At 45.9% G+C, this 16,817-nt stretch overlaps 1 protein-coding gene across 4 annotated transcripts in view; it reads left to right on the top strand.

Moving 5' to 3' along the window:
• Positions 1-10,440: 10,440 nt before the first annotated feature.
• The window catches only part of PEX5L (peroxisomal biogenesis factor 5 like), a 190,436-nt gene continuing 184,059 nt past the window's right edge, over positions 10,441-16,817 (top strand). For all 4 annotated transcript variants that reach the window (XM_081862473.1, XM_081862471.1, XM_081862470.1 and 1 more), the window contains exon 1: positions 10,441-11,048. In XM_081862473.1, coding sequence (XP_081718599.1) covers positions 11,028-11,048 — 21 coding nt within the window. In that variant the 5' untranslated portion in view covers positions 10,441-11,027. The remainder of the gene's footprint in view (positions 11,049-16,817) is intronic.

Below are 16,817 nucleotides of genomic sequence, written 5' to 3'. Positions count from 1 at the left end.
TTTCCATCCATCCATCCACCCATCTATAATGCTTTGCAGATGAAGAATAAAATATGTATTCATTTCAAACTAGGGACAGATGGAGAAAGAAAAGATCTTGACATTCATGAAGAAAGGCAAATTTGCAAAGAGATATGGCAGTGAGTGAAGGAACAAAGTGTACAGATGCTTCCTCTCCCCTTTGTATAAATACATATTTACAGAACAGCTCACGTGGAGGAGGATGTGCCATAAGGCCAGGTGAGACAGGGTGATGGATGTAGGGTGGCATTAAGGGCACCAACATGTGGGAAACAGGCAGATCTATCTTTCAGAAGGAAAGGGCATGTAGCTCAGCAGCCTTTCAAGCAAGGCATCTCCAGGGTAGGGATTCTTTTCTGAAACCCCGGAAATCCGCTGTCAGTGTAGACAGTACTGAGTTAGATGGACTAATGGGAACTTACTCAGTATAAGGCACCACTCTAATTTCCTATGTGTTCCAAAGGGGAGAAATGTGAAGGAAGTGATGTATGGGTGCCACAGGTAGCACAGGAAGTGAGAGTTTGTGGCACACCTGGACAGGAGCCTTTGTACCTGGTTGTAGGACAAAGTCAAGTGTACACTCTCTGGCTCTCCTGCCCTGTGCTGCCTGTAGTTTGATTTGTGAGTCGAGGAACTGAACCCGCATGGTGGTAAATAAGAGACAAGGACGCAAGAATTTCAGGTTAATGGGCTGAAAAAGGCCACAACTTTTATTGGTTACAGCATGTGAGTGGTATTGGCTTAGGCATTGGATAAAACAACCTATACATGACCCCACCCGTGCAGCAGGGAATCTTTTGAAGACAGTGGGAGGAGCTTGTTGATGCAAATACAACTGGAAGCTTCCCCTGATGTCACCGGGGGTCGTGCCATGGCCCTAGCCCTAGACAGGGCATCGGACAGGATCCATGACTGCCGGATTCCTTTAATGGAATACTCTACAAGGGGCGGGGTAGGTGGTGGCCAAACCCCGCCCACCAAGTTACAACACATATTTCAATGCCAATCCGGCAATACCAGAAAAGCTGTGACGAATTGCTACGAGGTAGGCAAAAAACCAAGAGGCTGGTGCCAATTAGCCAAATGGATAAAAACTCCTACCAGGCCCCCTGGTAGCAAGGTCGAAAACATGAGCCTAGCCTAAAGGGTGGGTGGATGGGTGATCTGTCATCTTCTGAGGGCTGAATGAGGCACGGAGGCTGCCACGGCTGCTTGAATGTGGCTAAGCCCCTCCCCCAGACCAGCCCTATTGGCTAGCCAGCCAAGGGGGCTGCGTGGCGGCCAGGAGATGACATAGGGGGCCGAACACGCCCCCCTGCTGCCACGGGAACGGTTCCCGCTCACAATACCTCTCCTCTGTGAGGAGGAGAGGCTTACTGGCTCACGAGACTGCAGACAAAACCAGCAAATACATTGTCGCATAGGGATGGGAAAATACAGTATGCTGATTTCAGTTTCTCATTGGTCCAATCTTTAGTTTAGTCCTCCCAGGGCTGGCCCAAAGATACTTTGGCGCCTGAGCTGAACCACAAAAATGGCAGGACCCCTCCACCAGAGAAGAAGGGGTGAATAAGGATCTACATATGCACACTTCTGCAAAGCTATTTAAAATGCACTTTTTAATGTTATTTTCACTGACTTCTGCATTCTGAATTTTCAATTGACTTCTGCTTGGCTGAAGAGTATTTTAGGTATTAAAATTCAAAAAAGTACAAAATTGGAATGATGGTTTGCTTCGGAAAGCATAAATCAGGTAGGTTCATCTTTCACTGTTGTCTTTGTCCATGGAGTTTTCTTGGGAGGGAAACTGGAGTGGCTTGCCAGTTCCTGCTCCAGGTGGATCACGTTTGGTGAAAACTCTCCACTATGACCTGTCCATCTTGGGTGGCCCTGCACGGCATAGCGCATAGCTTCTCTGAGTTATAGTTAAAGCTATGGTTTTCCCAATAGTGATGTATAGAAGTGAGAGCTGGACCATAAAGAAGGCTGATGAGAGCCAGTGTGGTGTAGTGGTTAAGAGCGGTAGTCTCATAATCTGGGGAACCGGGTTCGCGTCTCCGCTCCTCCACATGCAGCTGCTGGGTGACCTTGGGCCAGTCACACTTCTTTGAAGTCTCTCAGCCCCACTCACCTCACAGAGTGTTTGTTGTGGGGGAGGAAGGGAAAGGAGAATGTTAGCCGCTTTGAGACTCCTTAAAAAGGGAGTGAAAGGTGGAATATCAAATCCAAACTCTTCTTCTTCTTCTTCTTCTTGATCCCAGTAGTGATGTACGGAAGTGAGAGCTGGACCATATGGAAGGCTGATTGCCGAAGAATTGATGCTTTTGAATTATAGTGCTGGAGGAGACTCTTGAGAGTTCCATGGACTGCAAGAAGATCAAACCTATCCATTCTTAAGGAAATCAGCCCTGAGTGCTCACTGGAAGGGCAGATCCTGAAGCTGAGGCTCCAATACGTTGGCCACCTGATGAGAAGAGAAGACTCCCTGGAAAAGACCCTGATGTTGGGAAAGATGGAGGGCATGAGGAGAAGGGGACGACAGAGGACAAGATGGTTGGACAGTGTTCTTGAAACTACCAGCATGAGTTTGACCAAACTGCGGGAGGCAGTGGAAGACAGGAGTGCCTGGCGTGCTCTGGTCCATGGGGTCATGGAGAGTCAGACATGACTAAACAACTAAACAACAACAACATATTTCACTGTGAGATGAATCAAATTTCCCTCCATATTCCCAAGCATGCATTGGTGCCATGGCATCCTTTGGACCTGGCTTTGTGGCACACCTGCCAGAAAGACCTGCCACTGCACAAACCAGAAGGAAACCATGCCTGCCCCTTCTGTGAACGGGCAGAAGAAACAGTCCTTTCATGTATTTCAGTCCTAAGGACAGAACCAGACGCGTCAACAAATGTCAATTTTCTGCCAGAAGCAGCAATCCTGCAACCCGTCTCCCCTCTTCTCCCTGCAAGGCTTAGTAGTTTCAGAAACTGCTCCACAGCCACATTATGCACCAGGTGCGGTGATGTCACATGCTTCAGAAAGGAACCATTGATTTTCTATAGTTTTTATTGTTTTATACTACATTTTACTGCTTGATTGTTTGCATGTTTACAGGATTTATAGCACACTCTTCATTGAATGTTTTCAATCCCAGAGCGGGGAGCAAAGTAATAAAACCAAGAAAAAACAAAATACTGAAATACACAAAAAATACATATTCGTATATACAGGGCTAATAAACAACACAACAAATCTGTCACAAGCTGGTCAAGCAAAATTACAACAACCTAAATCAAAAATTCCAATTTTTTAAAAATACAGGTTGGTTTTTTGGCTTTGTGGGCCTCCTAGAGAACTCCCATTATGAGGTTTTTGTTATATAAAGTCAGTTAATTAATTGAATTTCTATATAAATTCTGGCAACAAGTCCTCTTTTGGCATCACATCTAGTTCTGCCCTTGAAAACAACTCTTAAAATTTTCAGACAACAAAGAGCCTATGGACAGTTTAAAGACTTATAATGCAACCCTAAGCCTGTATATTAGTTCACTGAATAGACTCAGGGATCCTTTCTCTCTAGTATGTGTAGTTAGGATCGTAGCCTAATAGATTTATCATGGCCAAAACTTTCATGGCTAAAGCGCACTCCAGCAGATGCATAGAATGTTTCTGTCAGTGGAGAGATATATGTGCACATGACGACTGAGAAAAAGCAACAACATTGCAGGCAGTGGAAATTCTATATAAAGCCGAAGGTAAGTAACATTCATGCCATACTCATGCCATATGCGGGGGCTTGGGAGGCAAGCTGCACGCCCGCCAGCCATATGGTTGACGGGGCACAGCTGGCGGGTGTGCAGGGAAAGGGGAGGCCACCGTGATTGGGCTCATCTCTGAAAGGGAGGGTGAAACGGACTATAGAGATGAGGTGGAGCGGCTGATAGAGTGGTGCAGAGCTAACAACTTGCTCATAAATACAAGGAAGACAAAGAAGCTTGTGGTGGACTTCAGGAGACAGAAGAGCAATGTCCAGCCACTTTTGATTGATGGGGTCTGTGTGGAGAGGGTAACAACGTTCAGATTTTTGGGTATTGAATTACAAGAGGATCTGTCCTGGGGTGTCAACACAAGGGGGCTTGTGAAGAAGGCGCAGCAGAGACTGTACTTTTTGAGAATCCTAAGGAAAAACCATCTTCCGCAGAAACTGCTGCTTGCCTTCTATCACTGTGCCATTGAGAGCGTGCTCACTTATGGCTTATGTGTGTGGTACGGAAGCTGTACTACCCAGGACAGGATGGAGTTGTGCAGAGTTGTTAAGGCAGCAGAGAGCATTGTTGGCTGCCCACTTTCCACCTTAGAGCAGATTTATGCCACAAGGTGCCATAGGAAGGCACTGGTCATAGTAAAAGATCCATTGCATCCTGGTCACTGTCTCTTCGAGCTCCTGCCGTCGGGACGGAGATACAGGACGATGAAGACAAGAACGAGACGTCTCAAGAACAGCTTCTTCTCCAGAGTGATCTCGGCCCTGAATGGGAAACCTGGACTTTGAAAGTCATCTAATCTTCCTTGCTGTATTGTATTGTATTGTTTTAATTGGTGTTTTTATAGTTGTTCTGATTTTGTGTGGAGTGCCCTACCTGGGTGGATGGAGCAGCCAAGTAAATTTCATTGTCCCTGAGAGGGGGCAATGACAATAAAGATATTATTATTATTATTATTATTATTATTATTATTATTATTATTAAAGCCACGCAGCTCCCCCACTCGCTGGGGCGCCCCTGAGAGGCCATCGCCCTGGCACAACGCACCAGTAAGCCCAATAGGAAAGATGGCTCTGGCCATACAGTGGTACCTCAGGATGTGAACGTGCTCTGTTCCGGAGCCCCGTTTGCATCCTGAACAGAACGCAAGACGTGACAGCGCGTCTGCACGTGCGCGGGTCGCGTTTCGCCACTTCCGCACATGCGCATGACGTCATTTTGAGCATCTGCGCATTCGCGAGCGTTGGAATCCTGAAGTAACGCGCTCCGTTACTTTCAGGTTGCAGCGGAGCGCAACTCGAACATGCTCAACCCGAAGCACATTCAATTTGAGGTATGACTGTACTTTTAAAGCTCATGTCTTCCCCCAAAGAATCCTTGGAACTGTGGTTTGTTAAGGCTGATGGGAATTGTAGTTCTTCAAGGGGTAGGCTGTAGGCTTCTTTGGGGAAGATGTGATCTTTATGTGTTAAAATTCTAATGCTGTTACCATAAGCATGGTTACTTGGAAAGAAGCCCCACTAAAATCCATTGGACCTGTTTCCAAGGACACATGAGAAGGATTAGGAAATAAACCTCAGAAACAGGAGCATACAGGTGTGTAGCCACTGCTGTTATAATGAAATATTAAATTCAACAGATTCCTGTTTAAGGGTTACATGTCAAGCAACACCTTATTCTGTTCCCAGCTAAAATCTTAAGGTTTTTTAAAAAGGTATTAAAAGGTCCTTTTCCTCATTTTTCCAGGTTATTGCTTCCCCCAACAACAGGAATGATTGAAAGAAAGATTGAATCAGGAAAGATTGAAGTGAATCAAGAGCCTTGCTAAGGTGTTTGTTTCTGAATGCATGAAGGTGCCAAGGAGAAGGCCTAACCCTGCCTTGATTTCACCACAAATGCTGAAGACGTCCCCAACTACCACCTCCATCTGAAAAGAACTGTATCAGCATGCATGGGGTTTCTTCCACTGGGACAGAGTAAAAGGGGGCATGATACAGCTTTATAAAATTGTGCAAGGTGAGGAGGATATAGACAGAGAAATGCTTCTCTACCTCTCTCTAGAACTCAGTGTCATCCAGTGAACCTGAATGTTGGAAGTTTGGAATGTCATCCACTGGGAGCAGTCAAATACAACATTCCTTGTTTTCCTAGAGTGGACATGCAGGGCGATGTTGGTCCAGCCAGTCGAACTTCCTGTTACATCCTTCCTTGCATGTGACTAGAGGGTGGGTGTGACCTTTCCAGACCTGGTAAAAGGCTAAGGCATGCCGCCACTCTCTCTCTTCTTCCATCTTCCTTTCGTCCTGCGAACTTCCTGGTTTGAACTGCTGGCTGCCAGCCAAGCAGTCCCCCAGGTCATCTCCCTTATGGGGTAAACCTGTTTGAATATGTTTGTAACTTTAAACCTGAAGCCTGCCTTCAGGGATCACACTGTGCTCTGCCTGATCGTGAGTAAACTTTCTTTTTACTGCTTATGAATTAGACTGTGGTGTCTTTATTATTTTAGGAGGGGTTAAAGGGGTCTTACCAGGAAAATATTAGAACACTTTTCAATCTGGACAAGCCAGATCAAATTACTTATTGTCTTAAGAAACTCCCACGAGTTTGCAACCGTGTAAAGTGGGAATGCACTCTGCTAACTAAAGGAACTTGCTAGTGCAAGTTAGGAAGGATATTAATAAATAATATATCCTCTCCTGCCACCTTCAACATTCCCACAGGAAGATTGAGTGCAGACAAAAGAAAGTGCTTCCTCACATATCACATGATTTAAAAACCTGGAATAGCTTTAGAAGAGTAGAGGAATTCATGTAGGATAAGACTATCTGTGACCACTACAGTGGTACCTCGGGTTACAGGCGCTTCAGGTTACAGACTCTGCTAACCCAGAAATAGTACCTCGGGTTAAGAACTTTACCTCAGGATGAGAACAAAAAATGTGTGGTGGCGGCAGCGCAGCGGCAGCAGGAGGCCCCATTAGCTAAAGTGGTACCTCAGGTTAAGAACAATTTCAGGTTAAGAACAGACCTCCAGAACGAATTAAGTTCTTAACCTGAGGTACCACTTTAGTTATGTTGTCTAGTGGTTTACCTCCACTGTTGGAGGCAGCATGCCTCTGAATGCCAGTTGCTGGAAACCACAGATCAGGTTCTTGTGTTCAGGTTCAGCTTATGGCCATGGTTCCCAACGTGGGGCACATGCCCCACAGGGGGGCAATTTGATTTTTAAGGGGGGCAATTCGAGAATGAGTTATTAACAGTTAATGGCCTTTAAGGCTTCCTCCATTTGAATAGGAGTTGACTTTTTGAATAGTAAGAATTATATGTCATGGAGGCGGGGGGGGGGAATCAGGATTTTAGAGATGCTTAGGTGGGATATGGCCCAAAAAAGCTTGGGAACCACTGGTTTATGGGCTCCCCAGAGGCATCTAGTTGGTCACGGTGAGAATGGAATGCTGGACTGGATTGGCTTTTCCTATGTTCCTCATTCTGACCAATCAGGATTGTTGTGTTAGAGAACCCTTCAAATTGAGTCACTTATGTGATAGCTGGGGACTGTGACCAACACCCACATCATCGGGGGTAGGGACAGTGTCCCATATTTCTGCATTACATGTTTAGTTCCCGTGGGTACAGAACACCTGAGTAGGAATTGTTTCCCTGATATGTTAGTTTACTCCAGGTAGGGTGGGATGTTTTTTAAAGTAATAGAAAATTTGACAGACACACACCCAGCCCACACAACTGAAGTGGTATATTCTAGCATTCTACCTCAGTCAGCATAAGGTTGCGCCTTGGGAATGAGATGGTACAAGCCTGAGGTAGCATCATGGAATGTGCTACTGCAAAGTACAAAGGGGTATCATTTTTTTTGCATTGTTCCCTTATTTAAAACCAAATCAAACAGACACAATCCTCAAAACTCACCACAAGCAGAAAGCTAAAACATTGGGGTAGACTGGGCTAGGACCTGCCTTTCCAATTTGCTGGTCATCTCCGTGTGAGGAGTTTCCATTATTTTGCTTACATGAGGGATAATTTACATGAGGTAGTGCAGTCCACTGTCCGTCCTTAGGATTTTGCCACCTTATTATGCACAGTGGTGCCTCGCAAGACGAAATTAATTCGTTCTGCGAGTTTTTTCATCTTGCGAATTTTTCGTCTTGCGAAGCACGGATTTTGGAAAAGCTTCAAAAATCACCAAAGTCTTCAAAAACCTCAAAAAAGGCTACCACACCGCGTGCTATGAGTTGCTCCTCGAAGTCAAGTCGCAACTGCACCCCCTGAATGCACCCTGGGTTTTAACGGTTTTAAGAAAAAGGAAACAAACTTGCAAGACGTTTTCGTCTTGCGAAGCAAGCCCATAGGGAAATTCGTCTTGCAAAGCAACTCAAAAAACGAAAAACTCTTTCGTCTTGCGAGTTTTTCGTCTTACAAGGCATTCGTCTTGCGAGGTACCACTGTAGCTTGTGCAGACCATATGGGTGAGGTACACATACCAACAATTCCAGCATTGTATTCCCCACTGCCTTCTCTCTCTCTCTCTCTCTCTCTCTCTCTGTGTGTGTGTGTGTGTGTGTGTATGTGTGTATGCGCAGAAGTGGGTACATCCACCATTCTTAGTAACTGGTTTACTAAGAATTATTTGTCTACTAAGGCAATCCAGTCTGATGACTTCTTTGGTAGGTCCAGTGGCTGCTGAGCTTGCAACTCTGCAGTGCTATTGAATGTTCGTGCATTCATTTCTTTCTCAGAGAAACCAGACCAGAGATTGCTCATTTTTCTTTGCATATGTGAATCTAATTTGGGGTATAGGAATCTAAAATGGCCAGCTGCCGAACGCTGACTCATGTTCTCCACCTCCCCATCCGTCCCAATGCTACACTTGCCAGTTTGCAACACACCCTTTTTTTTTTTAATTTGGAAGTTTAGTTAATACAAACATTTCAGAAACTGCAATTAAAAGACGGCAGACTCCACATGCTATGTAGAGTGACACTTCTTTTGAAAGGCTTGGGTGATATCTAAGCTCAGAGCTCTGTATGCCATTTCACAGAAAGTTGCGGCGGCAGAAAGGGGGGGGGAGGGAGAGAGAAGTGAAGAAAGGGAAATTTGTCACAGATCCCAGCTTTGTGAGAATCAGTTTCAATTATTATTTTTTAAAGCAAGTTTCTAGCCTTTATGGTTCCCATCATCCCTAATAGCTTCAGCCACAATATCAAGGACTTGTTCGTCTACACATCTTCCAATGTGATACATGCTATACCCTACTGCAGTGTTTCCCAACCTTGTGCCTCCAGCTGTTTTTGAACTACAACTCCCATTATCCCTGACTAGCAAGACCAGTGGCAAGGGATGATGGGAATTGTAGTCCAAAAACAGCTGGAGGCACAAGGTTGGGAAACACTGCCCTACTGCTTTCTACAGGTTTTTGCAGGCCACAGGTCAGTCTCCTTGCAAAGGAATATTTGCTTTTATCTATTTATTTATTTTTATACTGCCCTCTCACAATATATCAAAGCAGTGCACAGCATTTTTTTTTAAAAAAAAAAACCAACATTAAAAGCAGTACAGAATCAGGCACTGATTTGACATCAGAAATGGCAACATTCCAAAACCACAAAAGGAGCACAAACTCCCCCGGGGACTTTCTACTGCTGACCTGAATGTTGCCCTTCTCCAATAAGTTTTCAAAGGGAAACTCCACCCTAGCGCTGCTGAATGATAACTATCCATAAATTTGATTCTATCTGTTTAGGTTTGAATTGTGATAATGGTTTCCTGCCCGATTACAACACTTGGCTCACCCAACGGTGTTGGGATGACTATGTATGGAGGAAGCACAGAGGAGTTTCAGGAAAAGCCAGCTGTTGGGGTTTGCACACAGCTCAAGCATTGATTCTGGTCAGTCATATATACAGTATAGTGCAAGGACCAACATCGCAAATGATGCCCTTAATTAGAGCTGTTTGGTCATGTCCTTAACTTCTTTGGTTGCAGCAATGCCCTCAGAAGAATTTTCCTGGCCCGACCAGAATTATAGCCTCTTGAAAGGTGCAAACTGGAAAACCCTCCCTTTCACCTAGGAAAGCTATTTTGCACGTGCTCAGGAACACTTTGCCTTAAAGTTCTTTCAAGATTTCTCGGGGAAGGCCAGGAACTCTGCACAAGCTCCGATTAGGTCAGTCCTGCGTTTGTCAACAAAAGAAGGCCTACGGATCTGCATTGGCTACTCCATACAAGAGGCGTTTGGGGCGTCCGGCTGCCCTCTGCAAGCATCCAGAGCCGAAGAGCTAGGAGCGCGTGGGCTCCCAATGTCACTTTTGCACTCCCGTAGAAACAGGTTTATTCTTAGTAATATTATATATAAAGAGCAGTGGAAGCAGCCAGACTCAGTCAGCTTGGCTTAAGCCCGGAAGAGGGATCCTGCGGGCTGGAACAAACAACAGAGGGCGAGACAGCGAGGGAAACAAGGCTTGCCTAACGGCAATGCCCGCTGCACCTTGCAGGCTTTGCAGTCAGGCAGTAGCCGAGCGCGCGCTGGTATTTCGAACGATCCCCGGATGGCGCGCGCTCCGCTCTTTGCAAAGGGAGGGAGGGAAGGAAAGAAGGAGGGAGGGAGGGAAGGAGGGAGAGGGAGGAGGGGGAGGCTCCTTCTCCGTCCAGCAGCAGCAGCAGCAGCAAGAGGAGGGAGGAGGAGGGGTCGCTTTTGGAGAGGAAGCGAAATGAAGGAGCCAAGCAGGAAGCCCAAAAGAGTTCGCCTGAAAAAAGAGACCAGCAGAGTTATAAAGGCAGCGGAGGCGACCAGAGTTTGCTTGCAGTCCTCCCCGGGTTTTGCCTTGCAAAAATAAGAACAGTCACAGCAGCAGCAGCAGCAACAACAACAGAGCCCTCCTGCATCCCCTCCCCTCTTTGCCTGGCTGCCTGCTTCCTCTTCCAGCACCCCGGGGGAGAAGGACAGCTCCCTTTGCCCGTTGGCACACTCTGCGCGCGAAAAATCCCCGGCAAGCCGCCTTGAAGGGGAAGGAGGAGGCGGCGGAGGTCACCGGCGAGCAACAGACGCGGCGAGCTTGCCGGGCACCTAACTCAGCCCTTGCAGGCGCCCGAGACTCCCGCTTCCTCCAGAGCTCCGCTCTCACCTTGTACCTGCTTGCAGTTGCCTAGTCGGGGAAGACGACCCCCTCCTCCCCCAGTCCCACAACCTGTCGGCCTCGGGGGTGGATCTTGAAGCAGGCAAAGCAGAATGTACCAGGGACACATGCAGGTAAGAGGCAGCAGGAAGCGAGCTTTGCAAAGGGTGGGAATCCAGGCTCCGGTTAAGTTTCTCTGGGGTGGTTTGGGGTGGGCAGGGGGACGCATCGCCCGCGCCTCGCGCAACAGGTGGACCGGGCTCTTGCCTCACCAGGAAAAGGAGGCCGGTGGCTAGAGGTTGCAGCAGGTGAACTTTGCAACTAACTTCGGGGTCTTGCCCTGGACGCCAGTTGGACAGGTGACCTTTACGCACCAGGTCAGCCCTTCCCGGGAAGACAAAACCGTCTAGGAAAAAAAGCTAGTGGAAAGCCGACAACCGCCCCACTACCTCTCCTTTCCAGCGCCTGCTTTCAAGGCATCCTTGCATGTATGTCAGCTGAAGGGCAAACAATAAGAGGCGCTCTCCCTCTTTACTTTTTTTGTGTGGTGGTGGGCTTGGCTTTGCAAAACCTCGCGCGCAAACTCCGGCCCCTGTGCATGCTTTTTCCCTCTGCCCTTTGTGGACGGAGGTTCTGCGCCCTCAGAAGCGCATCTGGTTCCCCGGCCGCTGTTTGGGGTGTGCTTGTTTTGCCTCTCTCACGCACACCGCCGAGCTCCTCTTCCTCTTCCGCCTCCTCTCCACGTTAAACGGGCGGCGCCTGATCTGGCCCAGCAAAAAGAGTGAATGAATGAATTTGGGGGCGGGGGGGGGGGGACGCGAGGGAGAGAGAAGCACAAAGGTTGGAATTTCAAACGCACGTCTTCCAGCATCTCTAGATAGAATCGCAGCCTCCGACTGCTATCGATCCATGTATATAGCCCTGAAAGCGCAGGATGCTGTTCTCCCTTGGTAGGCTAGCGATGGTGGCTTTAACCTTGACTCCCTCTCTTCCTTCTTCACGTGGTCCTTTTCCCTTAAAGAAAACAGGTCTTATTGTGGAGGGAGTGCTGAAATATTGAGCCCATTGCTTGGAGCCTCTTTTCCTTACATGCAACCAAATCTCATTTCTTGGTTAAGCTCCCTCCTTTGCTCAACTCCCTCTTCCCAAATGAAAACATCAGCAACAACCCACTTTTAAAATCACCTCTAGTATGTATCCAGATTGATATCTTAACATGCGTGAATAGGAAGGATAAGTACAGAGAGCAGAGAGGGGAAATCCCTGCCTTTCCCCTTATTTTCGGTACTTCTGGCTGATTTCAGGGCTTGTTGATCAGCCTTTTGCCCACGTCAATGTCAACCACAGGAGTGCATATGTAATGTGACACATGAAAGTTAAATGAGCATCCTGACTCAGCACTTCTTGCTTTATAAAACTAGATGCTGTAAGAACTCTTCATGGTCACTGAATTGGTTCTGTAATTAGTATATATATATAAAAAAAGACTGCGCAGCTCAGCAATATTTAAGAGCTAGGGAAGGCTTGGATCAAGAAATTCATGCACAGTTTAATCTTAAAGAGCACAAATAAATGTTGATTTCATTCTATACCTCAAATGAGGGGAAATGCACATTGCCCTGACCACTGAAATTGTGTTACCCACCAACCTGTACCTCTTTAGACTGATCTACAAGATAGTTAAGGGTTAGTTTGTGGTTTTAAGGCTGCAGTTCAATTCATGGAGTTACATGGAATAACTTGCAATAAAGTCAGTGCACAGGATCAGGTTGCAAACTAATTTATGTTAACTTCATTTCAACAGGAATAAAGGTATTTTCACTTAACTGGACTTAAAGATTGGGTTCAGTGCCTAGCATTTGTGCATCTGCAAACTTTGTGCTGGCATAGTATGAACTCTACTGGAAACTGCACACTTCATATAAGTGCAGAAAGGAGGCGTTACGTTAATTAATAGTAAGGTGCCCATTTGTTTAATCAAGAAAAGCTCGCTTAAAGCTTTCCTTTACGAGATTTGCATCTAGGTGTGCAGATCTGGAAATTGTTCAGGCTATAAACAGTTGGTAATGATAAGCTGTTTCAAGTCATAAAATATACTCCTAATATCAATAGGCATTTGTCTGGTATCTAGAATAGGCTCAGCAAACAAATGTCTAATTAAATGATTAGAAAAAGTTTGCTGGCCACTTGTCCTCTTTAGTTTTATATATTATGTATTTATGTAGACTTATAGGCAGTGAGCCTTGACTCGTTTATTTGAAAATGAAAAATATTTCTGAATAATTTTGTTCTGAGCAAATATGCTTAGAGTCCCAGCTTTAAGTACTTCCCTTTCTTATGGTTGACCCAATGTAAAATGTTTTTTAAAAACCACAGCAGTTTCCCCATCCACCCACATATGTACATCATTTTTTTAATATAGAATTTCTCCTTTTTGTGATTAACACAGTGTGTTTGGGGGGGATAGGCATAGCTAATTAATCTATAATGTAATATTTGCTTGAAGGTTTCTTTTTCCATCATTTCCACCTTTTCCCATCATGTCCACCTGTGACGTTGACAGTAACAAATTTGTAAAGCCTTCCTCTGTTGTTATTATTTGCTGAGCTTTGTTAGCCAGCTACAGATTTTCTTTGAAAAGTTTATCCAGTTCCTCTTTTCACTTAATTCACAGTTATGTCTCCTGTTAGGAAAAATTAGTTGTGGACCTTCAGAACAAGAGGGTCCAAATCAAAGGAGGATTGGGAGTTGAGGGTTAAATGTTTGGCTCCAAAAGTTGTTCAGCAAAGGAATGGAGGAGAGCAGAGATGTTGTAGAAGATTTCAAGGAGGGTAAGATCAATTGGAATGCCTTGGGTATAAAACCTGATACATCTGAGCTTAACTTACAGTTCAATGGCCCGCTTTCTAAGCCTATCTTTTTGGTCATGTTGAAGCCAGCCAGATCAAATCGGCTTACATTGCCTTTTGGAGCTCTTAGGCTCTTTCATTTAAAAAAGTGTCCTGGTTTTGGAGAGAAAGGCAGCTCACAAGTTCCACAAGAGCAGTCAAGTTCTGTTTTGTATTTGCTCTGATGCTCTAGGGTCAAATTGCATGTGATGCTGGATATCTGTAATTGGATCTCCTGGCGTTATTTAAAAAAACCCATAAACTTAAAAGGTGATGTGGTGTGCCATCGGCTTGGGTTGGCTGTGCTCCCCTGCAAGCAGCTGTTATCCCCACTGGGATGGGAGGGGTATAGATAGATAGTTATAATGTACATAGGAAGCTGCTTTAACTTTAATAGTGCATCAAAGTATTGGTCCATCTAGGTTCGTGTTGTCTACACTGGCTGGCCAGAGACTGGCCAGGATTTCAGGCAGGGCTCTTTCTCAGCCATAGCTGGAGATGCCTGGGACCTTCTGAATGTAAAGCAGATACTTCACCACTGTGGCCCATCCCTATCCCTTGTTATGGCGGTGGATGCATTAGCAGCTTTTGGCGGGAGGGATTTTGATTGGCAAAGCAGCATGGAAGGATAGAATCAAACACTCTCTTTCTGCTGTCCTGCATCAACTTACTCCTCTTTCCCCAATGGCTGCTTTTAAGCTTCCTGAAGGTGTTGGGAATGCTGATCATGGATTTCTTACCTTTTCCATGATCCACGTGTTGGGGCAGCTGTGAAACACGTCTGTGGGGCTACGAAGTTGTTCCAGAAGTTTTGTTGTTGCAGCAACTGATTGTGGTGTGGCGTGGGAAGCTGTTTTGGCGTTTACTATGAGCATTTATGCAATTGTATCTCAGCTTAATAAACCAAGATACAAAAGCCTGGCATGCAGGCCTTTTACTCCTCCCTTTGTGGCATGCCTCGATTATCCAAGAAATCTCTAACTAACCATAGTTTCCTGTGTCATCTGAACTAGGAAACCATGGTAGCCAACTTTGGGACAACCTAGGATCTTACGTCATAGGTTGAAGTCGGTTTAAGATCCAGGCTTGTTCTGAAGTTGGTAGTCATAGTTTCCTGGTTCAGACAAACTGAGAAACTGTGGTTAATTAGGGACCTGCAGTAACGCAGGTCCAGATTTTACAATCAAAGCCTTACAGTACATATTGGCATTTTGCCCATGGCCGTTTCACTGATTAAGTCCCTGGTCGTCTGGGAGACATGGGGCTTTCTTGGCATGATAGCATAAGTCTGGCAGGCCCCTGGTGGGGCCCCCGGCTGGCTTAACTCTCCAAGACCTGGGGCAAGTATACCCAGCTGCACCCCCACCCCTGAACAGGCTTGTTGGCTACACCTGTCCTAGGCAGTCCTCCACACCAGCATTTTGCAACCAGAATCAGCCCCTGGGTGCTGTGAGTTTAAAGGGTTAAGCAGAGGGACTTGCATGGCCATCCTCCCTCTGACCATTTTCTGGTTCAAAATAGCTGCCCTCTCCTTCTCCCTAATCTGCTTGTCTGCTTGCAGTGGGAAATAAACACTTAATCACCCCACTCCCCCATAGAAAAGTAGCTTGCATGAGGTTGTCAGTTCTGAGCAGAAAGAGGGGGAAGAGTTAGGCATCCACTCCCTTGCTGAAGCCTTACATCGCCAATTTGGGTTGAAAAAGTTCTTGTGAATTGCTCTGGCATTTAGAAAGGAAGGATGGAATAGGCATCTTTAAAACAAATGAACAAATGTCAGGGTAAAAAGACATACACTGCGTCAAGTTTGGGCACCACAACCTATTCCAGCCACAGAATCATGTATACCAATTTCCTCATGGTAATTCTGCAGAACAAGGACCAGGCAATCACGGCTCATGCATTGAGAAATACATTGTGCAGATCAGGCAATCGCGGATATGCTTGTGATTGTGGCAGCTAAAGAAAGTGCTGCTACAATTGCAAGAAATTACTGCTGGCCTTACCAGAGATCAGCCAGCTCACACAATATGATTCTCCATTTGAAATAATGGCTTTCTAGTCCTCCTTTTCCAAGGTGCCATCACAATATACCTCCAGCCTTCTTGACTTGGATTCCAAATACATCACTGAGTGTCATCAAAACCAGCAGGACTTACTTCCAAGCATACTTTGGATCCTAAGAGGTTAACTTAGGGAAGTTTAGGAGAAGGAAAGACTCTCATCCCCTTCCCTTCTCTGGAGCCCCCTGCAAAGTCTCTCTGAAGGGCCAGGGGCCCCTCTTAAACAATATGGGATGGGGCACTGAGGACTGCTGGTGGAAGGAGGAATTGCCCCAAATCATACAGAAACAATCCATATTGTTCAAGAGGTCCCTCATCCTACATGGTTGAGGAGGGTCCCTTGACCCACTGAGGAGGTTCTTCTGGGGGTGTAGGAGATTGCAGGGAGAGGAGGAGATGTGAAAGTTTCCTTCCATGAAGTGCCTTATCTGAAGATCCAAGCCAATGTGTCTCAGAGCATGATGCATAGGGCATTTATGAATGCCCCAAGCTTTGGGCAGTGTACTTTGGTTCCTCTGTGCAATCAAAGCTGTAGACCTTTGTTGAACCCTCAAATCAGATTTATCAGATCTTTTAACTTAGGGATGGCCTGTTCAATTCAGTGGCAGTTCTTTAAAAAGAGTTGTTGGCTGCATTCAGATGTCATTCTTTGGATCTTGCAAGCCATGGTTAGAAGGTTCATGAATGAGCTTGGTACTCCCTCATCCACTTCCACTTCCCTTCTCCTCTCTTGCACAGGGCTTCAACAAATTTCTCTCTGGTTTAATGAAACCACATTTTGCATTATGCCCCAAATGTAGAGCCAATCCTGGTTTGCAATCCCAGTTCAGAGGACTTGCAGAAACCATGGTTTGCCAGTTCAGCTTTAAAAGCAAGCTATCATTTCATTAAACCGGGAAGTTGTACATCAAGCTGTGTGTGAGGAGAGGTGAAGGGGAGGGGAGTGGGAAATAAA

This window comes from Podarcis erhardii, assembly GCF_964252035.2.
Source record: "Podarcis erhardii genome assembly, chromosome: 5".
Lineage (NCBI taxonomy): Eukaryota > Metazoa > Chordata > Lepidosauria > Squamata > Lacertidae > Podarcis > Podarcis erhardii.
The sequence above is the reverse complement of the archived record's forward strand: the minus strand, read 5'-3'. Positions and strand labels throughout refer to the sequence as shown.